Below are 23,525 nucleotides of genomic sequence, written 5' to 3'. Positions count from 1 at the left end.
CTCTTCATCAAAATTTCTCTCTTGTTGACTCTTTCACTTACTTGCTGTGGATCTTGCTTTTAAATAACCCATTGAGGGAATTCCCTGGAGGTCCAGTGGTTAGGACTCTGAGCTTCTACTGCCCGGGGCCCGGGTTCGATCCCTGGTCGGGGAACTAAGATACCACAAGCAGCACAGCGTGGCCAAAAAAAAAAAAATATATATATATCCAGTGACACTCAGATACTAGTTAGATTAGAAGCATAATTTCCAGGAAAGGTGAGTTAACTGTAAAGTAGAATTTCTTGATTACATGATGTGGAACACGCTGATATCTATATAATCTTTCTCAGAAATTATTAATAAAATATTTATATCTGTTGTTGGGTGATGAGGTGAAAGACAGGTCTGCCTCAGTGATAGCAAGCTCGATTGACTCCTGTTTTTTTGTTGTTTTTTAATTTTTTTCACAAAGGAATTTATGAGTTGGACATTGAAATAAGGAGGTATGAGATTGGAAAATAATAATGCTGAGTGGTTGTAGGTTATTTAGACTAGCCCCTTATTTTTATAGAAAAGGAAACTGATGTCTGGAGAGGTAAGTGACAGCATGTTGGTAAAGGAGAAGCTTCCTATTAGTTGGGTGTTCTTTTCACCCTTGTCTTTAGTTTGTACTCTGTAGTAATGGCACATCTCAAAACTCAATGTATGTTTTGTGGGGTGTTTTTTTTTTTCTTATTGAGAACCAACTTTAAAGGATTGATTTTGATCACTTGACAGACTTCTATTACATTTTTAGTTTATTTTAAAATAAGTCATGGAACAACTCCCACATGTGTCTAGCATGGCTTCTTTACAGCATCCCTATTGCTCTATTTTTCCTATTTGTAACGTAGGATGAAAAATATGTTAGTAACTTACTTTGATATATAAAAGACAAGTGTTTTGGTTCCTAATTCTTTCTGATCTAAACAGCTGAGTAAAATGAAATCCCCTTTTATGTAGGGGCTTTGGGCCTACATTCTCATTTAAGATAAAAATCCTGTGAAGTCAAAATTACCCATGAAAAAGTCATTTAGGAAGGCACCAGTTTGAAAACTGGTTAACTGACATATGGTTTTTCAATTCTCACAGCTAGTTTTTTCTTCAGCTATTAGTATAGGTTACTTTTTTCTGGAATCATAATCGGTTATGTGCTTTGGATTGACCAAGGAACACCAGATTTAGTCTCCGCTGCATGCTCACTCTGGGACAAGGATGTGAGGGCAAGCGTCCTGCCACCATTATTTAGAGTATTTTTCTCTCTTGTTTTTCTTTTTTCTTGCAGCACAGATAGTTGAATTGTAATTAAATCCATATGTAATGTGATTCCACAGTGTGAATAATGGAGAAAGAAATTAGGTGTTTAGGAAAATCTGCTATTTCTTAGGGTTATACTGGGTGTTCTATACCACACAAAAAACTTAGCATAATTAAAGGGCTAAGTAATAAAGTTGGGATTATTGGGGCACTGTTGGTACTTTTTATAATTCTAGATGGATATTCAGCTACTATCAGTGTTTTTTGTTTTTGTTTGTTTTGTTTATTTTGTTTTGGCTGTGTTGTGTCTTTGTTGCTGCTCGCCGGCTTTCTCTAGTTGCGGCGAGTGGGGGCTGTTCTTTGTTGCGGTGTGCAGGCTTCTCATTGCGGTGGCTTCTCTTGTTGTGGAGCACAGGCTCTAGGCGTGCGGGCTTCAGTAGTTGTGGCACATGGCTTAGTTGCTTCGTGACATGTGGGATCTTCCTGGACCAGGGCTCGAACCCGTGTACCCTGCCTTGGCAGGTGGATTCTTAACCACTGTGCCACCAGGGAAGCCCTGACTATCAGTGTTTTTAAGAGTTAATGTCTCCTTACTGCTAGCAAGATTTGCCTTATTTAAAAACAACTCTGTAAGTTAATGTTTTCCATGAAATTTAAAGTATTTGAACTTAAATATCACTCTGGGGATAGCACAGTAAGAAAACGCCAGTCGTTAAAGAAATGTTAGGGTGACTAAAGATTTAACAGTCATATGCCCTGGGAGAGGGCATGTGTATTGGTTAAAATGTGGCCTCAGAGCCATACACAAGTGATTTTGAATTCTAGCCTCATCACTTACTAGCTCTGTAGTCCCTTAACCCTGTTTAGCTTCTTCATTGGCTGAATGGAGGTAATAAAACATAGAGAATTGTGAGGATAAGAGGCTCAGTAATTGGTAAATTACTATTATTAATTAGTTTAATAACATTTAACATATTCAAAACAAGTCACACTCCTGTGTGTATCTGTGTGTCGTGAGAGAGTGTGTGTGTGGGTTGTGATTGAGGATTGCTTTTTCTCAACTGGAGCAGCAGGCAATAATGACATACTGTTTAATTCAGGCTTTTATAGCAAAAATACCATGATTTTGCATCTTTGGTAGTGACATCCCATAAAGCTCAAGATGTTAATTTCATGGGTCTCTAATGTACATTTGATGTATATTTTTATCTTGATGTTTCTGGGTGTGTTTGTAGTCTCTTTTTCCCCCATCCTCTGTGTTAATGTTGCCTGTTGTCTCTCTCCCTGGCTGCATTATAAAATTTAAAAATATGTTTATTTAATAGGATTTTATGTTTCCTTTCTTTTTTTTTTTTTTTTTTTTTTTTTGCAGTATGCGGGCCTCTCACTGTTGTTGCCTCTCCCGTTGCGGAGCATGGGCTCCGGACGCGCAGGCTCAGCGGCCATGGCTCACGGGCCCAGCCGCTCCGCGGCATGTGGGATCTTCCTATACCGGGGCACAAACCCGCGTCCCCTGCATTGGCAGGTGGACTCTCAACCACTGCGCCACCAGGGAAGCCCTAGAGGCACTGTTTTAAGTTCATCGGTGACCGTGTTGGTGAGACTTTCTGTCCATAATAATGAAAAACTGACCATCACTGGTCTCTAAAGCAAATAAAACTTTTCAACCCAAAAAGAATGGGTGATCCGTAGGATTGCCATAGCACCAGCTCCATCTGTCTCTGCTAGTAGTGCCCACTGCTGCTCCTGGGAAGCAGGGAGACTCAGTCAGGAGGACTCCCAGATTTTTATGGGCCAGCCTCTCTGAGTGGTAGAACCGTAATGTCCACTCCCTGTATCTCCTTCATGCTTAAAGAAAAAATATTTTGGGGACTTCCCTGGCTGTCCAGTGGTTAGGACTCCACGCTTCCACTGCAGGGGGGCATGGGTTCAACCCCTGGTCAGGGAACTAAGATCCTGCATGCCTCATGGTGCAGTCCAAAATAAATAAGTAAATAAATAAATTGTTGCCTAGAGATTCATCTTAGATTTGCCAGCTTTGAGAAGCTGTAACCCATTTATGTATTAACTTCTGAACAGAATAACTCTTGATGAACTGGATGAGGAAGTAGTTGATACTGATGAGCATAGTCTTGTGGCGGCGGTTGTATAGAGTTAGGTGAGGTCACTAAGGACCTGGAGAGAGGGTGTTGGGAGAGTCAGGAAAGGGAAAGGGGCATAGGGATGAGATGTGGGAGTGGGGCAAAAACAAAATTTACTTTGTTGTGAAATTTTGCCCAGAAAAAGGAAAGATTTTACCCCTTCTTCACACTCACCTCCTGTCTTGCCCTGTCTGATTCAGTCAGCTATGTTGCTGGGTGCTGGCCTGCTTCCCAACTTTAAGTCTGTTTTTAGTCTGTAAGCCCAATATTGTGAGACAAGTGCTGACTGCTCTGACACGTGTAGAGGAGCGACAGAGGTGGGAAAAGTCTGCTGCGGCGTGGAAGGGACAATCAAAGCTTAGTAGAGAAAATAACTGACCAGGGGCTGGAAGGACTCACAGGAGCTCTTCAGCCAGCCTAAGTTAGGGAATGGCATTCTTAGCAGAAGGAATGATGTATATAAAAGAATGGAATCAGGAATCAGTAGGGCTCTTTGAGGAACAGCAAGTTGTGTTCTGTATAGATGGGATGTAAGGTTTGTAGGAGGTGAATAATAACCATTGATGAATGGAAGGTGATGTTGACAACTAGGCAGGGCCAGGTTCTGAAGGATTTTGTGTCTCCCAATTAGTTGTGCCTTTGTCCTTGGAGCCCAATTGGGTCTCTCTTTTGCCCCAGTTTCCCATGGTAGGCAAACACATAATAGTATCGTGTGTTGTAAGACTTTCCAAAGTCTTGCTGGCAAGAGGGCTACTTAACTTTGTTTAATGCAGTACTTTTCTTCAATGTATATGAGCAGTCAATGCCTTTAAAATTTTTTTATTTTGGGGCTTCCCTGGTGACGCAGTGGTTGGGAGTCCGCCTGCTGATGCAGGGGACGCGGGTTCGTGCCCCGGTCCAGGAGGATCCCACGTGCTGCGAAGCGGCTGGGCTCGTGAGCCATGGCTGCTGGGCCTGCGCGTCTGGGGCCTGTGCTCCGCGGCGGGAGAGGCCACAGCGGTGAGAGGCCCACGTACCGCCAAAAAAATATATATATATATTTTGGAGGGACTTGCAGTTGGGAAATGCTGCTGCAGACAGTAGGAAGCCCTTGAAATTTTAAGCAGAGAGAAACGATCACATCAAGTTCGTATATTGATTAGAATGAGGGAGACTGGAGAGGGGATCAGGACCCAAGGTGAGGCATGCCAGTGCAGATAGGGTGGGGTGAGATGGGTTTGAGAAAGGTAGGAATGATAAGACTTAGTGCCCAGATGGATGTAGAAGGTGTGGGATAGGAAGGAGTCTAGGATGACTTCCAATTTCCTAGCATGGCTTTTTAGGCAAGTCGTATTCGTTAAAGGAGTAGAGGGAATTGGTAGTGGCAGCAGCAGGTGAGAGGGCAGGTTTTTGGAAGAAAGTTGAAACAAGCCATTTGAATTTAGCTGTCTGCAAACATGGACTGTAGATGTTTGAATCCGTGGGTCTGGAGCTCCTGAGAGAGCAGTGCTGACAATACTGATTGGTGGTTGCCACTCTAGATGGGCCAGTGGTGCCACCCTTTGCCCATGATATTGTTACAGAGAGAGAAGCATGGAGGAATTAATAGTTAAGAAGTAGGCAGAGGAAGTAGAGGCTTGGGGAATATTAATAAGAAGTGGACAGAGGAGGTAGAGGCTTGGTAACCTGGCTACCTGCCTCAACACCCAGGCTAGTATAATATGAAGTAGATCAGCAGCATTGTGAGAGGTAAAAAGGTCATTTGCGGGCCGTCTTAGGAACCTACGCTGTTTTCCGTATGAAAGCGTGTATTTCAAGTACACGCTGCTTTCAGATGAAGTTTTGGAAAATGGATGGTGCTGTCTACATTAATTTGTTGGCAAGGCTTTTCGGTATAAAGTCACCCCGTGCTTGACTTTCTAGGGAAGGTGAAAAATGCTAATCTTAGTTAAGTGAAGATTATTTTTTTTCCTGTTTTTAAAAGACAGTATTGATTGAAAACTGGTAAATGATAATATTTTGTAAACTAAAAATCCCTTTTCAAATGTCAGTCACTATTATTACGGTTGACATAGTACCCAAATACATTGATTTTTTTTTTTTTAATCCTGAATAATGGATTATAGAATGACCATAGGAGATGAGGAAGTTTAGATTTCTGTGATGGTTGTACCATGAGTAAGGCCGTTATCCTCTTCAGCAGTAACTTAAAGTTCTGTATTATTGAAATATTTGCTGAATGAAAATGTTAAGGCCTTTATACTTCCTTTCTGTGCTGAATCAGCATGAGTAGGTTTCAAATTGGGGAAAAGGAGTAAAGCGGAAAAAAATTCACATAATTGAAAAAAGTTGATCCAGGTGCCTATCAGTTGTAAGTGGAAATTTGCAGGATTGTACTTTTTGTACAGAATGGTTTCCTGGTGATTTTGTGCTTCTTTGAGGTTGAGCCTTTATAATGTTTGGAAAAATGAAATGTGAACCATACTATAGTATAGATCATGAGTAAAACTAATTTTGTTTTCTTGTAAGCATAATACAATAATCCTGAAGTGACATAATTTTGTTTTCTTGTAAGCATAATACAATAATCCTGAAGTGACATATGCTGAGTTAGTGAAGAAAAATTATTTTGGAGTTTGTTGTTATAAGAAAAATGAACATATCTGTAGTCTATGTGTGACTCCTTAACATACTGAAGATTTAGAAGTATAATTCTCCGGGAAGTTCTTCTGTTCTTCCTTTTTCCTTCTCTACCTTTCCCTATCCCCCCGCCCCTTCTGATCCTAGTTCTTCCTTTCCACTCTGCTGCTCTATTTTGATACTTTTCTGTGCAAATGATTACTTCTTGTTTCAGTATGCAACTACAGTGTAATCTTTTTGAATATTTTTAATAATCAATTTAAACTCAGCATTGTACTGCCAATAATGCACTTTACTCAACTGAAATGACAATGCTATAACCAGTTGACACCAACTTTGAGTGTGTGCATGCATTGATCACTGCGTCACCACGGTTACCTGTCAACTGCAGCAGTAAGATTTCATCTGTAAGTTATATCCCGATTTTAACTATGCTAAAATGTGGAAAATACGAGTCTTAGAATTAATGGATGTTTAAATTTCAAAGACCACCTTTTAAATTGCTGACTGAAATGTCAAACAAGTTATTAGGGATTGGATTAATAGCATTACATTTTAGAAGAAATAGTCACTAATTTGCATTAAAATGGAAGAAACATTCACGTATATATTGCTTAACAAGAACCCTTACCTCTGAAAAGTGTAACTTTTTTTTAGTTGAAATATAGTTGATGTACAATATTATATGTTACAGATGTACAATATGGTGATTCAATATAGTGATTATACTTCATTTATAGTTACTATAAAATATTGGCTATATTCCCCATGTTATACAATATACCCTTGTAACTTACTTTATACGTAATAATTTGTACCTCTTAATCCCTTACCCCTAAAAGTGTAACTTTTAGTTTGGGGACTTAGGCACAAACAAACAATTTGGTTTATTTATACAGTTGTTATTAGAACTCTTTTTAAAAATAAATAAATTAATTAATTAGGCTGCGTTGGGTCTTAGTTGCGGCACATGGGATCTTCGTTGCGGTGCACGGGCTTTTCGTTGTGGCACGTGGGCTCCAGAGCGCACGGGCTCAGTAGTTGTGGCACATGGGCTCTCTAGTTGTGGCTCGTGGGCTTAGTTGCCCTGCGGCATGTGGGATCTTAGTTCCCCGACCAGGGTTGACCAGGGATCAAAACCCGTGTCCCCTGCATTGGAAGGTGAATTCTTAACCACTGGACCCTGTTACTAGAGCTCTTGATTTGTCAGTTCCTATTGTATTAAATGCCCATGGCACACAATTTCTTTTGTGCGTGTTTTAAAATACTCTCATTTGTTTCAGCTAGGCTTGTTTGTTTGTAGGTACCCACTTTCACCCCTAAAGAAAAAAAAAAGCACAAAACATTTATAGTCTATTTCATAAGTCTAACAATGCAGAGAGGAATTTGAAGAAACTGTTAGTAGTAACATACATGTATAGGTACATGTGACATGGATTTCTAATTGGGATTGTTGGATCAAAGTATGTAGGAAGTTTAAATTTTTGTATACTGACAATTGGTTTTCCAAAAAGCTAGTACATATGCACTCTTAACAGCAGTGTATAAAGGTGCTCTTTTTTTGTGTGTGTGTGCCAATTTAATAGGCAAATAATGTTTTATCACGTAATTTCATACTTTACCTCATCTTGTTTTCTAATAGGATCATGTACTCTTTAATTGTTACTGTTTTCCCCCTCCCTGGTTCTACAGCATTGTAAGATCCCTAAATTCTAGTTTCAGATGATTGTGAATTTGGCAGTAATCTTTATAAAGGGAATAATATACCTGCCTTTCCATCCCATTATCATATGTTTTATGTTTATTGCCATGTCTTATTTTTCCACTGAGACACATGAAATAGAAGTTCTATTATAGGCAACTCCTACTTTCTCTTATTAGTATTTCCATTGGTACTAAAAAAAAACTATAAAATTTCTTACCTTTAATCATTCTTGATCAGCGATTGCCTTGCTAAAGGCTTGTGAAAACTGTCAGCCTCTTTTCTTACCAATGTTGGAACGTCACCTAGTGGTGAAAGAGTGCAAGAGAAGCCTATATACACAGGCGATACTTGTGTAGCTCAGAAGCTTTCATGGTTGGAGTAAATCATGAGTTATTGGGTTGGCCAAAAAGTTCGTACGGGTTTTCTGTAAAATGTTACAGAAAAACCCAAACAAACTTTTTGGCCAACCCAATATTACAACCGTCTCATTTTAGTGGAGAAGTTGAAACGAAGATGGGTGAAGGAACTTGCAAAATAGTTCGTGTTGAATTAATTGACATTTAAGAACAAGTTGAAGCTGATTCTTGAGTTGTGTACTCTTTTCATTTGTTTTTGTTTTGTTTTTTTGTATTTTGGGGTAAAGTTATATATCTCCTACTGTTCCTAATATAGTAGTGAATATGTCATATATGCTCACTTAATACTTATAGTTGAATTAGTTTGATAAAATAATTTAGAATTTGCTGTTGCTTATGCTGTATCACTGGCTAGTACTTTTCCTCAGTGGAGCCAAAATATGGAGGAGACAGAAAAATAAAAATAGCTAACTGTAGCTTTCTTGAAATATGCTTGTTAAAGGAGCCTTCAAAATGGTACTTTACCTTGTCTGGGGTAAAATAACAATAAGAGTGCATCCAGGCAAAGAGAGTGGAATGGTCTGATAGAGACCATCTGGAGGGTCCTACAAGTTCAGGCCCACAGTTTGCCACGTGTGGTAGAATTAGAATTCTGTACATATGCTCAGCCTTCTTCCTTTCCTTTCTTTCTTTAACTATTTAAAAATATTATTGCACATAGATGGTGAAAGCATTCAAAGAGCACGAAAGTCTCCCTCATTCCCATCCTGACACACTGTTACCCCTGATAGTTACGTCACCAATTTACAGATATATTCATCCTTTGGTTGTCTTAGGGGTGGGTGCCAGTTTTCTTTTGAGGCCTTTTTGGTTCTGCCAGTTTTGAATATTCACTCTTTAGGACTGGTCTTATCATAGTGAGCCTTTCTACTGCTTTCAGTTGTCTGCTGTAGCATTTTTCATAATAGATGGTAAGATTTTGAAATCAGTCTAGCAATTATAATACTTTCATAACTCTCAGTCCTTGAGTATGGAGTTTTAGAAAGTCACATACATGAGGAAGGTTTAAGGGGAAGTACAAAAGTTTTAAGTTCAAAGTAACTTGAATAAATGAAAAAAATCTCTCATTCATATTAAGTAGACAAACTTAATTATGCAAACTTAATTATGCTGTATATAAATTATATATTTTACTCATTTCCTTTTTTTAATAATGAGAATAAAGCATAGATACCATTTGTCAGTGCAAAGGTACCTTCTCCCAGTTTTTACTGATTAAATACTATACAGTTGACTCTAATACTCAAAGCCATTATTTTGTCTAATGATAGTCTTACCACATGGGGTTTCTCTGAATAAATGGGTTGATTTCTTTCTTTAAATAGCGTATATAATAAAAGTGATAAAAATGTATGCATGTATGTTATAGTGCAGGTTAGGTTATGACTCTTAATGTTCTTGAATTGACCCTAAGACAGAAAATTGCATTATCTTTCCTAATTATAACTTATTTTGTTACAGCTATCACATTGTTTTATAACTTACAAAAAAAAATAATTTTACAAAGACTGCATTTTACAAATGTAAATACAGTTTTAGTTTGGTGTATATTGGATACAATGGTCTTCCTTAAGCCTAAACACAGAAACAAAAGCATGTATTATAAGAGAAAGTTCAAGATGGGAAGTGATAAAATGGGTATTGAGTAGAGCTTTGTTAAGATTTAGCTGGTATCCTCGTAAAATTTCCATGTATTCATTAAATTATATTATGTCATTCTTATTGTTAGGAGCTGACTTGAAGTGTTCAGTTTTGCCCTCATAAAGTTGTCACAATTTGGTTACTGTTGTTGGGAGATTGAGATTTTGTCATTCTTTTTACACAAATATTTGTATAGATACTAAAATTAAGGTTGGACAGTGAGTAGAGTTAGGATTTTATATTAATAGGGCATATTTCAGTTGTAAAGGTAGAACGCTTTTGAATTGCAGAAAGTCATCTTAATTGCTGTGGATGCTACAAATTTGACAATGAAATAATATTGATTGAAATATTGATGAAATAATACAGAATGCTGGCTTTGCTGTTTATACTTCAGAATCTTTGAAACACCCTTTGTTTTGTGGTTCTGAAAGGTGTGTTTATCAAATCTTTATTTAACATGTATAGGTATGTTTAATTCTCAGGAAAAAACCTAGAACTACAAAATAAAGTGGGATGATTCATTTTGTTTTTCAACAATACAAGGTGGCCCAAAAGTTTTAGTGCAGTTTTAATTTTTAAAACTTAAGAAGTACATGTTCCAAACTTATAAAAAATATCATTTGAGAATTTTTAATACTTATTTAGTTTTGCAAATATTGAATAGTACATTTTTAATTTAATTTGTGTGTGTGTGGTACGCGGGCCTCTCACTGTTGCGGCCTCTCCCATTGCGGAGCACAGGCTCCGGACGCGCAGGCTCAGCGGCCACGGCTCCTGGGCCTAGCCACTCCGCGGCATGTGGGATCTTCCCGGACCGGGGCATGAACCTGTGTCCCCTGCATTGGCAGGCGGACTCTCAACCACTGCGCCACCAGGAAAGCCCTAATTTTATTTTTTTAACTTCAGTTTCCCTGAAATTGGCAAATACCAACAGAAGTAAAAAATTAAATTAAAAATATTTATTCAGAATTTGCTTGAGGTTTTACTTGAGTGGCAGATCATTCATTCCCTAATTCACCTCATAAAATTACCTACTTTGGAAATCTAAGCACATACATTGAGTATCCTCAAAGAAAACCCTCCACATATAATACTATAATATTGTTACAGCTCATGCGAAACTCAGGTTTGAAGCAAAGATGCCTTAGGTGTGGGGATTCTGTGCTTGTTAAGGCCAAGCTCATCTTGTTTTAGGAAATGAGATCTGACTCTTAACCCTAGGTTTAAGACTATACCTTAAATGGTTCTTAGTAATTACATAATATGAAAAAATGAGTTAACTTTCACAAAAATTAGCATTAGATTTTGTGTGATTTATTCCTGATAGCTTTACTTTGTCCTGTGCTGCTGTTTTTACTCACACAAAAAAATCAGGTTCATTGTAAATGCAAGGAAGGGTTTGGTTAAGCACAATAGCCTATAAGCTGCTTGCTATTTAGATAACATCAAGGCTCAGTCATGCACCATGGAATTGGGACTTCAGTATGCTAGCTAGATATGATTTATTCAAGTAATAGGAGCTCTGCAGTGACAGTCAGATGGCAGAAGGTATGTCTTCTGAAAACCCATTTAAAATTGGAGCATTAAAAAATCCTAAATTTTAATGTCTTAGTCACTTTGAAAACAGTTCAAAAAGAACCCAAACAAGTATGTGGCAGAAAGTTGTCATTTGAATGGATTTTTATGCTTAGTTTCATTTTATTTTTGTTATTAAGAGCCGGCTTTTGAAAGCTCTGCTAATATCAACAGTTGGAAAGAATGATGATACAGTGCTATTGGTAAGAAAAATTTCTTTGTTTTTTATGATCTAGAAATTGACTTGATTAAAAAGCACATGCCCTCAAGCAAACCACCGGAAGTTATACTTCTGTAAGTTAAATGGATTTTAGAAGTTTGATATTAATGTTTTAAATATCTAACTGGGTAAATGGTAGAATAGTATTTAATATGTATTTTCATCTTGATAAGTAATATATTTTGAAATATGTTATATAGATTTTTATCTTCATGATGTCATAAAAATGTTAAGGGCTTTCTATATATGTACATGTTTTTAAAATTTATACATTTATGATATGTATATGTTTTAAATGTAAGCTGTTGCAGTTGTCCCACTGGGTTTTACTAAAAGTTTATGTGACGAGTGAATTCTTAGTAATTTCCTATGAAGTATAATATGTTTATAGAGAATAATAATTGGTGACTTTTAGAGCAACTTTTAATTTGAATTACTTAAATTATTTTCAACATTGCATCTTTGGTAAAGTTTGGTAAGACTTAAGAACTTTGCCTTAAAAAGTAGAACTTTGCCTCAAAAAGTAAGTTAAATTTCAGAGAAATAACACTTATAAAAAGAGTAGTGAGATAATACAGTCAAGAATTGTATTTAGAAAAGTATGAACATAGATTGTTGTAGGCAGTGCACCATGTGTAATGGCTCATTTAAAAATAATTTGAGTATTTTTTTTGCTGTGGTCAGTTTTTACCTGTAGAAGATGAGATGAAAATATAGTTATCTTGGACTAATTTGAACTCTGTCAAGAGATATTTGGGGAAAAGAATTTAAATAGTTATGAGCATATGGAATTAAGGAAAACATTGAATTTTAATGATAGTTCTTTTTCTAAAATTATGAAAAGCATGCTTATTTATCTGCAAATATATTCTACATTGAAAACTTAGAATTTACAGAGGTGGGGAAGTACGTCTATATTTCTAGGCAATGGATGAAAGACAAGAGTGAAGAAGAGTTAGATTCAAAACCCAGGGGTAAGAGTTTATGGATAATACCTGAACATAATAGGTTGAGTCAGTAGATTTGGGACTCAGAGTCCTCAAGATTCATATCCCTTTGTGCCAGGAATGACGATCCTCTGAAAATTTTCTTTTATTTTCACTTCAGATGGGTGAATTTTTTTTTTAATTCAAGTATATTGATTTACAGTGTTGGGTTAATTTCTGCTGTATAACAAAGTGATTCAATTGTGTGTGTGTATATATATATATATATATATATTTATATACACACACACACACATTCTTTTTCATATTTTTTCCATTTTGGTTTATCACAGGATATTGAATATAGTTCCCTGTGCTATACAGTAGGACCTTGTTTATCCATTCTATATATAATAGTTTGCATCTGCTAATCCCAAACTCCCAGTCCATCCCTCCCGCACACCCTCTCCCCCTTGGCAACCACAAGTCCATTCACTATGTCTTTGAATCTGTTTCATAGATAAGTTCATTTGTGCCATATTTTAGCAAATGGATGGCTTTTATTTATTTAAGAAAACTTTTCCATTATGGACAATTTATACATATTAAAGAGTAGAAAGATGAGTATAATGAACTCTCATGGACCATCGCTCAGCTTTTTTTTTCTTTTTTTAATTTTAATTTTTTTCCATCACTCAGCTTTTAAGTCAGCTTTAGCAGTTATCAACTCACAGCCATCCCCTGACTGATATTTTTTTTTTAAGTTTTTTTATCGGGAAGTAAGTTCAAACCTGCAGAAAAGTTGGTTTGTTTGTATAAAGTTGTTTGTTGGTTCCTTGATTATCCTTCTGATATCTGCATAATCTATAGCAATGTCTCCTGTTCTATTCCTGATATTGATAATTTGTAGCCCCCCCCTTTGAGTTTAACTAGAAATGATCAATTTTATTAATGTCAAAGAACCAGATTTTGGTTTCATTGATTTTTTTCATTTTTCTGTTTTTTAAAATTTCATTTATTTCTTCTCTGAGTTTTAGTCTTTCCCTTAAGTGCCTACACTGGGTATAACTTGCTGTTCTTTTTCTACTTTCTTAAGAGCATTGTAAGAGTGTACTTTCATTTCTCCATGTTCTTTGTGCTTTTGCTGTGTATAGTTACCCACTTAGTTACCATTTCTGGTGCTCATCAATCCTTTGTGGAGATCCTTATTACCATTGGTTACCTTTTTTCCCCCCATCTGAGGAATTCGCTTACAATTTTTTTTTTTTAAATAGTGTAGGTTTTTAAATTTTTTTAAATAGTGTAGGTGAATTTTTCCCAGCTTTTGTATCTGAAAAAGACTTTTATTTCACCTTTGATTTGGGAAGATATTTTTGCTGGGTATAGAATTCTCAGAATAGTTTCTTTTTCTCAGTACTTCAGAGATGTTGCCCTGCTATCTTTTCACCTGCATTGTTTTTAGCAAGAAATTTAATGTCATTTATTTTTATTTTCCTTTGTATGTGACATGTCTTTTTTCTCTGGCTTCTTTCAAGATATATATATATATATATATATATATATATATACACACATATATATATATATATATATATACATGTATATATGTACGTGTGTGTGTGTGTTGTGTGTGTGTGTGTATATATATATATCCCATTTTCCATCATGGGTTTTGATGATGATATGCCTTGGTTTAATTTCTTATGTTCTTTGGTTAGTGTTAGTTGGACTTTTTTCATCTAATCTGGAAATTTTGGGGCCATTATAGAATTACATATTTTTTGTTCCCTCCTGCCTTACATGTATATCAGGGTGCTTGAGATTGTCACACAGCTTACTGATGCTGTTATGTTAGCTTTTTTTCCCCTCTAGTCTTTTTTTCTCTCCATTTTTCATTTTGGATATTTCTATTACTATGTCTTCAAGTTCATTGATTATTTTTGTGTAATATCGAATCTGCTGTTAATCCCATCTAGTGTGTTTTTCATGTCAGACATCGTACTTTTTATTTTATGTTTGATTTGGTTCTTTTTTATATTTTTCATGTCTCTGCTTCACATGATCAGTCTTTCCTCTTGCTTTTTGAACATATGAACTATAGTTGCTTTTTGAACATATGAACTATAGTGGGGACAGTGTCAGGGCAGAGTTCCTTTGCAGTTATTTTAATGTCCTTGTCTACCAGTTCTATTATCTCTGTCAGTTCTAGGTCCTCTTCTGTCCTTTGATTTTTCTCATTGTGGGTCATATTTTCTTGCTTCTTTGCAAGCCTGTTAAGTTTTTTAATTTTTATTTATTTATTTATTTATTTTGCGGTACGTGGGCCTCTCACTGTTGTGGCCTCTCCCGTTGCGGAGCACAGGCTCCGGACGTGCAGGCTCAGCGGCCATGGCTCACGGGCCCAGCCGCTCCGCGACATGTGGGATCCTCCCGGACCAGGGCACAAACCCGCGTCCCCTGCATCGGCAGGCGGACTCTCAACCACTGCGCCACCAGGGAAGCCCAAGCCTGTTAAGTTTTAATTGGATATCAGACATTGTAACTGGATATTTTGTATTCCTATAAATCTCCTTGGACTGTGTTCTGTGAAGCAGTTAAGTTACTTGGAAACAATTTTATTCTTTCAAGTCTTAAAAGTTTTGTTAGGCAGGATCAGAGTAGCTTTTAGTTTCAGGGTAATTTGAACCCACTACTGAAGCAAAACCCTCTGAGTACTCCGCCTGATTTCATGCAGCTAATGAGGTTTTCCCACTGATTGGTGGGAACAGGTACTCTTTCTAGCCCTGTGTGAGCCCTGATGCATTTTTCCCCTTAAACCTTTTGGGTGGATTTTCCCCTGGTCTTGGTAGTTTCCTCACACACAAGTGCTGATCAGTGTTCAGCTGAAGACTTGAGAAGGGACCACTTTGCAGATTTTCAGTGTTCCTTCTCTGTACATACCTCTTCTCTGGTAATCTGCCCTGCAAACCCAGTCACTTTGGTGCCTCCCCAGGCTCCCAGCTTCATCTCTTCAACTCAGGAAGATTGCTGGGCTCCCCCTGGGTTTCCTGTCCTACATTTTTTTTTTTTTTTTTTTTTGCATCCTGTAAATTATTCAGTTTGTAAACTGGGACAATTGTAGAGCTCACCCATTTTTTGTATCAGTTTCTTTCATTGACGTCCAGTTCCTTGAAGACTATATAGTTTTATATATTTTATTCATTTTGTTGTTTTAGTTAGGAGGGCTGGTCTTGGTTGGAAGCAGAAGTCTCTCCACTTAAGAATTTGAAGAGGTTCTTCCCCTCGAGAAACATATTTTAGGTGGTGGTGGGAAATGGGGATCAGAATTATATGTTTTGATTGTTAAAAATGACTGGTAAATCCTGAGTGATGATCCTGAGACACAGTCCAGAGCTTAAGGAAGAACCACGGATTAAAGGTTAAGAACCCCAGACTGGAATCTTTAGTGGGGACAGTGTCAGGGCAGAGTTCCTTTGCCTTATTACCCTTTGAAGGTAGGCATGTGCACATTTGAAACCTTGCAGGATTGGGCTAAACCTTACAGGTTCAGGCAACAACAGCTGATCTTTTCTACAGGGAAAGAGGTTGGGCTTGCTAATTCTCCCCCAAAGTCTGTAGCAGCAGGTGTATAGCCCTTGAGAATAACTGCTGCCTCAAGTTGTATTGGTTTGATGGAACAGTCTTAAAATGGTGGGATGACTCTGGTACTATACTTTTCAGGGCTCTAACAGCACCCTAGACTGAGAAGAAATTGTTACTAAATTGCCTAAAAGGTTTTGTATGATAATGTGTCTTGTTTTCCTCTGAGAAACAAGATATCTCTGAGGCTTCTTTTCCAAGATGGCACTGAGTCCAATATATTGTGTGTGTATGTGTGTGTTTGTAATTAAACTCTTGCATTTTATTTCTGTGGAAAGCCCTGACTCTACCTAGCCCTAACCCTGTCTTCAGGGCTACCAGAAAGTAGAGAAATTTTGCCCATTCAGGAGGCATCAATATTTTTTATTGGTCATTTTGTTGATGACATAAATCAGGAGATTTCAGTAGTCTTATGGCGGGGGGATTAACTTGAAATCCTGCAGTTGGTTTTACTTTGCTATTAATTCATATCATGTAAACATTACATGTGGCTATTGCTGTCTTAGCACAAATTCTTTATCAGATCATTCATTCAGCAAGTATTCTTTGAGTGCCTACCATGTGTCAGACTTGTGCTATACACCATATAGATGAGTGGAGGTATGGCATCTGGAATGAGGGAGGTAATATTCCCACTGTGTTCTGCAGAGATCAGCCTAGTCTAAAGCAGTGGCTCTCAAACTCTTTGGGCTCAGGGCTCAGACCCTTTTACATTCTTGAAAACTGTTGTGAACCCTAAGGAGCTTTTGTTTATGTGTTATCGCCACATTAGTTTTTATAGATCTTTAAGAATATTAATTTAATAGAACAGTTATGATACTACATGTTAAGTAACATATTTTCCAAAAATATATATATTTTCCAGAAGCAAAAAAAACGAGAAAACTGGCATTGTTTTACATTTTGCAACTCTCTTTAATGTGTGACTGAATGTCTAATATTTGAATTTAATCTGTTTTTTAATACAGGAAAAAGATTTTTGTCAGTAGGCTCAATGAATTTTTTCCTACACAAGCATTATGGGTAGTCAGGAACAATAAGATTGCTCAGTGGACTTGGCATCAGAATGACATAGTCAGTTGAGTGGTCTCCAATAGAGGTACACCTGCCTTAGAGATTAACCCAGCAATTGCCATACATGTGATAGGTGCTCAGTAGATGAGTCTGGGGAATGAAAACGGAAGAGTCTGTACAAATAGTTTCTCTCAGAATTTAAATGGCTTTGTAGCAAGGCTAGTGCTAGTATAAATTAATTAATGAAATATGCCAAGTTTTGTGATAGGAGTAAGCCAGGCAGTTTCAAGAACTGGCACACCATTGAAAATGTCACGAGAATCAGCACTTCAATGACTACTTAAATATCAGTTAAACTTGTATCAAAACAAGAAATCTGGTAGTATGAAGTTAGTATCAGATATAGTCTACCAAGATACAAGATAATGCTCTAATATTTGTTCCTCTTTCCCTCAGTTATCTTCAATTGTTCTGAAGCACAAGACCTTTCCAACCACTGTAGATATGGACAAAGAAGAAAGAAAGACTATCAACCAGGGTCAAGAAGATGAAATGGTAGCCAGCTTTTATAATATACTTATAAAGTGTGAAGAATTTATATTTCTAGGGAAGTAGAAAAGTATATTTAAAGAACTGCTAAACTAAAATACAATAAAACAACAGCTAAATCAGTGTGCTGTCGTCTTTCTGACTGTGTTTTTGAGTTGGAATTATGTAACACCTCTGGTTCCAGTATAGTTCCTGTTTCACTTGTGAACTGTTAAAACTTAGAGGAAAGAGATATGTTTTTTCATTTGATAATTTAAGTTACATTAGCTAATGCTTAAATATATCTCAAATGCAAAATTTCTAATTTTCCATTTATAAAAAATGTTTAAAGTCAGCTTAATAAAACTCAAGTCTTTGTTGGTGGTATGTGAGGGGAAAGATAGGGTTCTCACTTTGAAATTTACCTCTCATGTCACTTGATGTGTAATCACTATGTCCATGCAGGAGATTTATGGCTATAATTTGTGTCGCTGGAAGCTTGCCATAGTTTCTCTCGGAGTGGTGTGTACTGGCGGCTTTCTTCTCCTGCTCCTCTATTGGATGCCCGAGTGGCGGGTAAAGGCAACCTGTATTAGAGCTGCAGTTAAAGACTGTGAAGTGGTGCTGCTGAGGACTACTGTAAGTCCACGTGTTTACTTGTAGCTGATTATTTGAGGAGTAAAATAATGTCTTTGTGTGTATTCAAAATAAAATACGAAGAGAACATCACTGCTAGGATACAATGAGGAATACTAATCCTAGTATTTCTAAAGCATCTGTGTTTGAAGTGACTATTATCCCAGTGATTAGACTTTAAAGGAATCTTAAAAATGATCACATCTACCCTTTTTTATAGTTCTTGATGCACTGAGAGATTGGATCAGTGGTTGGTCTATCAAGGTCTCTTGACAGGATCCCAGATCTCTTCTACTGTGCGATGCTGTTGCACCCTAGGATTTGTTTTAAAATCCTAATTGGAAGCATTTTATAAGAGGCTTTAATATCTAGTCTCAGTATATAGTTGGATAAATTAAGAAATTATGATCTTTTATGAGATCCTCTCAGTGAAGTATGACATATAAAATGGTGAGCAGTTGAAAGCACTTCATGTTTGAATTTATACATCTTCATATTTCGAAATGGTTTAACATTTAGTGAGTGGAAAGTGAGACTTTCTCAATTAGAGATAAGTAAATAATATATCGTGTAAAGAATGGAAACCAAATATATATGGTTATGTAATACGCATAATTGACTCTTTATCCTTATTCCTTTCTGTTCTAAGGATGAATTCAGAATGTGGTTTTGTGCAAAAATTCGCTTTCTTTCTCTGGAAACTCCCCCATTTTCAAGCCCCAAATCTATGGCTAATAAGGTTTCGAATGGCCATGCAGTTCACTTAACTGAAAATCTGGCTGAAGAGAATAGGCTTGAGATGAATAAGTATTCACAGCCTCAATCACAACAGGTATTGTGATCTTAGTCTCAAAGTTCCTTTAAGAACCAGAATTGTTACATTTTATACTATTACGGATAGTCTATAATTTTGTACTTGCAGTTTTTTTGTTTGAGATTATATGCATATAAAATGCCTATTTATCACTGTATATAACAGTTTAGTTATTTACTAGAAGAAATAGATTACATGTGATTGCTTTAATTTTAATAGTTGTTACATTATATGCTAAATTTGTGTTAGTAAACTTAATTGTTAGCAAGTGATAATAATGCTTTTTGATGTAACCTTTATGTATGTTCTACAGATTCGTTATTTCACCCACCATAGTGTAAAATACTTCTGGAATGATACCCTTCACAATTTTGTTTTCTTAAAGTACGTACTTTCCTTTTGTTTGGATTATGAGTATCTTGATAATGTTTTAGCTAGAAAAGAATTCATTTTAGTGTTACATAAAATTGAAGAGGTTTTTGTTACATAACTTTCATTCACTTCATTAATAACTCCTTGGTGTTATTTGAATACTTACTAACCATTTTAGAATAAATCCTATCTGCAACTTGTACCTTGGCAAAACGTACATAAAAGTTAGAAGCAGTATGCTCCCAAAATCCAGTCTGAGTCCTTTTCTTTTTGAGGATTCATCTAAAGTGAATTTCGAGTATACCTTTATTTATTTATTTATTTATATTTTTGCGGTACGTGGGCCTCTCACTGTTGTGGCCTTTCCCGTTGTGGAGCACAGGCTCCGGACGCACAGGCTCCGCGGCCATGGCTCATGGGCCCAGCCGCTCCGTGGCATGTGGGATCTTCCTGGACCAGGGCACGAACCCGTGTCCCCTGCATTGGCAGGTGGACTCTCAACCTCTGTGCCACCAGGGAAGCCCTGAGTATACCTTTTAGCCTTTCAGTTCTTTTTCTTTTTGAGGGTTCACCTCAAAGTGAATTTCGAGTGTACCTTTTAGCCTGTCAGAGTATCTGAATTGTCACCTCTCAATTTCCTGACAGTTCCATCCACTTGTACTTGAGGGATGGAGTGATAGACAAACATAAATTTCACTTTAATATGTGGATAAAGATGGGACATCATCAAACAAGTTAAGCCTTGGGTAGGACATATTGGAATAATCCTTTAAAATTTATTTTTTGTGGAGGCTTCAAATGATATAAGTACTAAATTAACTAGGATTCTATTTTTATTGCTGTTAAAGTGATTATTATAAACACTTGTTAAGTATTGTTGCTTGAGAGTGGCAAAGGAATTCTTAATATTAGCAATAAAAAAAGAATCACCTTGTGAACATTTAAAATGTTCATGCCTGGATTTTGTTCCTCAGACACTAAAGAATTGGTATATTCTGGAATGGAGCAGGGCAGTTCCACATGCCTACTTTTGAAGACCATTCCTAGTTAAGAACCATTGATTTCTTTATAGAACACTGCCTATAAACTGTCATTTTGTTTTTTAAAAAAATTTTGACTTGGACCTGATCCCTGCTACCTTTGGAGAAGTAATCAATCTCAGTGCGAAAAAAGAGTCAAACATATTTGCTGTGTAGCCTTTGCCAACCATACCAACTTGTAGAATTTAAACTTATCCCAGTGATAACAGCTAATCATGGGGCTTGGTTTTTCTGTCCGAAAAAAGTAGAAAAGGATTGGAGTTAAATGATGTGTTATATTCTCTTTAGAGTTTTTCTGAATAGCATCTCAATTAAAATAAGCATAATTAAGACATGTGTGGTGGAAAGTAGATATGCTAATTGAATCCCAGTTTTAATTGTTACAGATTTTAGACATTGCCTGTGACTCATACAGATTCAGCACTTCTCTTCTCAGTATGTATTAGATGAGGGAAGGATTTAGATTGATGCTTTTGTAGAAAGAAAAATGAGTAGGACTTCTTAGAGTGAAGCTTAAAAATTGAAGAGGGAAAACTAGATAAAAAGTAAAAACTTTTTCATCTTTAGTTTGGAATTCTTGAGTTAGTCATACTTTAATTTTATTAATTATTAGCTCTTACAACTTTGGCACAGACTTAAAGGATAATAATATTGTTACATAAGCTTGAGTATTGAGAGCCATCTTATTATGTGACACGTTGGATAATTTAGAAATTGCCACATTTGAGACTTAGACCTCTCATTATTGTTTTATCTTAGGAATTGGAGATTTAAAAATTGTCATCCATATCTCAGTTTTTGTTAGGGGTTTCTATTTGTAAGGAAGTCACACTTTAAAACCAGGAATATAGAAAAATGAGGCATGGAGAAATTTGGATATTTTAAACTTTGTTTAAAGTAAAAACTTTGGATTTATTTAGGGGACTGGATGAAGGTGTTTCTTGTACGTCAATTTATGAAAAGCATAGTGCAGGACTGACAAAGGGGATGCATGCCTACAGGTAATTTTTATCCAACTAAAGTTAGACCTATTATCATAATTCCTAAATAAAGTAGTATATATAGTCTACCCTTTTACCATATAGTTGTAATATTAACAGGTATTTAAGTATTATAGTAGATGACAACTTATTGATATTTTATTTGGGTAGCATTGTCTCTCAGTTTAAGAATTATAAAAATGTTGAAGCTGATTTTGAAGTGAATATCCCTGATAATATACTGTATTTCATCAGTTCTAAGGTGCACACTTCCCTGCATTTTAACATCTCTATAAGGAGGGTGTGTCATACAGTGGGTGGAGTGTCATCCTTTACTTGACAGCATTTTTGTCTTTCTTGATAGTACATAAAATCATGGAATGTCTTACAATTCAAATCTTAGATTTACTGAAATGTTGGGAATTGTAAGCACGAGCTCAAATTTACCACAATGAAAATTTGTAAATTGGGAGACATAATCCTTTTTATAGTGTTATTCTTTGCTAAAGTATAAAAGTATACCAGTGTATTACATATCGTAGAGATAAATGCCTTTTTCAGCTACACTAGAAATTTTCTTGTACTCCTACAGCATGTTCTTTCAAAGGGTTGGAATATAAATTTATTCATTCAGGCTTCTACTTCATAAAAGGCAAGAATTAATGTATCATATAGGAAGTACTATTATAAGGAATTTAAGTGGAAGGTTTTAAGCAACTTAAGCATTAAAAAAAGCCAAATGTATAATGTTTTGAAATAAACATTTTTAGTACAGTATTCTTATTAGAAAAATAGTACAGGACCCCTCAAATTTACTTACGTAGTCTCTTGCAAAAATTAATTGCAATTCAAAATTGTTGAGATGTATTGTGTTCATGGGTGGAAAAGAAAGTCTTTTGTTGATATGGTTATTATAGACTAGTGGGAGAGGTACTTGTCACACAAAAAGATAAAGTGATAACAGTATAGTTATCCAGTATGGACTACATTGATTTAAATACTGTAGATAGAGAGTTTAAATTGTAGAAGACAACTGTTTAGAAACATGAACGTTTAAGTTCTGGATTTAAGGAGCAGTCGGTGGTTTGAGCCTTATCTAATGCAATGCCTTCCCTAAATTGTTATTATGATATAATATAATGCAATATTATTATTATTGTATTTTCCTGTTATAGAAAGTTGCTTTATGGAGTAAATGAAATTGCTGTGAAAGTGCCTTCAGTTTTTAAGCTTCTGATTAAGGAGGTAAGACAATTGTACTTGTCTCAACATTTGTGATCAATAGGTTTGCCATTTGAAAAGAGCCAGGATTTAAGTAATGATATCCTTGGTGTTTTGTTTCCTAACTTCTCTTTGCTTATTTTTTTACTTGGAAGGACAGAAAGATATTCCTCTGATCGATCAGTAATTTGGGAGCATGATTACTTTTTTATTTTGTCTAATTTTTTTCTTTTCGAAGTCTGTAGTTTTTTTTTTGTTTGTTTGTTTTTTTTTGTTTTTTTACTCTCAGGAAGTTGCACATCTAAACCTTGCCCTATTTTACAGATGTATACACCTGTCTTTTCTTTTTTCCCGCTAATTTTTTTGGCCGCGCTGTGTGGCATGTGGGATCATAGTTCCCTGACCAGGGATCGAACCTGTGCCCTCTGCAGTGGAAGCGTGGAATCTTAACCACTGGACGACCAGGGAAGTCCCTCCTTCTAATTTTAAAAACGATTAATCATGTTTTCTTCAGGTGGTACACTCTTAGGAACTAGGCATTGTGCCAGAAGTTTGGAATTAAAAACATGACATGATGAGTAACAACGAGGAGCTTGCACTTTAGCCCAGGAGTAATACATGTCAGTAGTTACTGTGGTGACCCTTCAGTTGTAAGAGCCGTAGAAGCGGTGGGAATGAGGGATTGCAGGCATGTAAAGGAAGGAGTAAGTGGTTTTGCCAAGGAGAGTTGGGCTCTCCAGTCTTTCTGGTTTGGGGC

The 23,525-nt window shown here is 36.4% G+C and overlaps 1 protein-coding gene across 5 annotated transcripts in view; it reads left to right on the top strand.

The window, feature by feature from the left end:
- The window catches only part of ATP13A3 (ATPase 13A3), a 79,678-nt gene that overhangs the window by 4,327 nt on the left and 51,826 nt on the right, over positions 1–23,525 (top strand). For 3 of the 5 annotated variants that reach the window (XM_032629289.1, XM_032629290.1, XM_032629292.1), the window contains exons 3-9: positions 11,615–11,672; positions 17,634–17,732; positions 18,171–18,344; positions 18,991–19,173; positions 19,469–19,539; positions 21,488–21,568; positions 22,723–22,792. In XM_032629289.1, coding sequence (XP_032485180.1) covers positions 17,682–17,732; positions 18,171–18,344; positions 18,991–19,173; positions 19,469–19,539; positions 21,488–21,568; positions 22,723–22,792 — 630 coding nt within the window. In that variant the 5' untranslated portion in view covers positions 11,615–11,672; positions 17,634–17,681. Of the gene's footprint in view, positions 1–11,518; positions 11,582–11,614; positions 11,673–17,633; positions 17,733–18,170; positions 18,345–18,990; positions 19,174–19,468; positions 19,540–21,487; positions 21,569–22,722; positions 22,793–23,525 lie in introns of all 5 variants that reach the window. The other 2 variants (XM_032629288.1, XM_032629287.1) reach the window with 2 other exon arrangements.

The sequence above is a fragment of the Phocoena sinus genome, chromosome 4 (assembly GCF_008692025.1).
Source record: "Phocoena sinus isolate mPhoSin1 chromosome 4, mPhoSin1.pri, whole genome shotgun sequence".
NCBI classification, from domain to species: domain Eukaryota; kingdom Metazoa; phylum Chordata; class Mammalia; order Artiodactyla; family Phocoenidae; genus Phocoena; species Phocoena sinus.
This window is presented reverse-complemented; position numbering and strand designations above follow the sequence as displayed.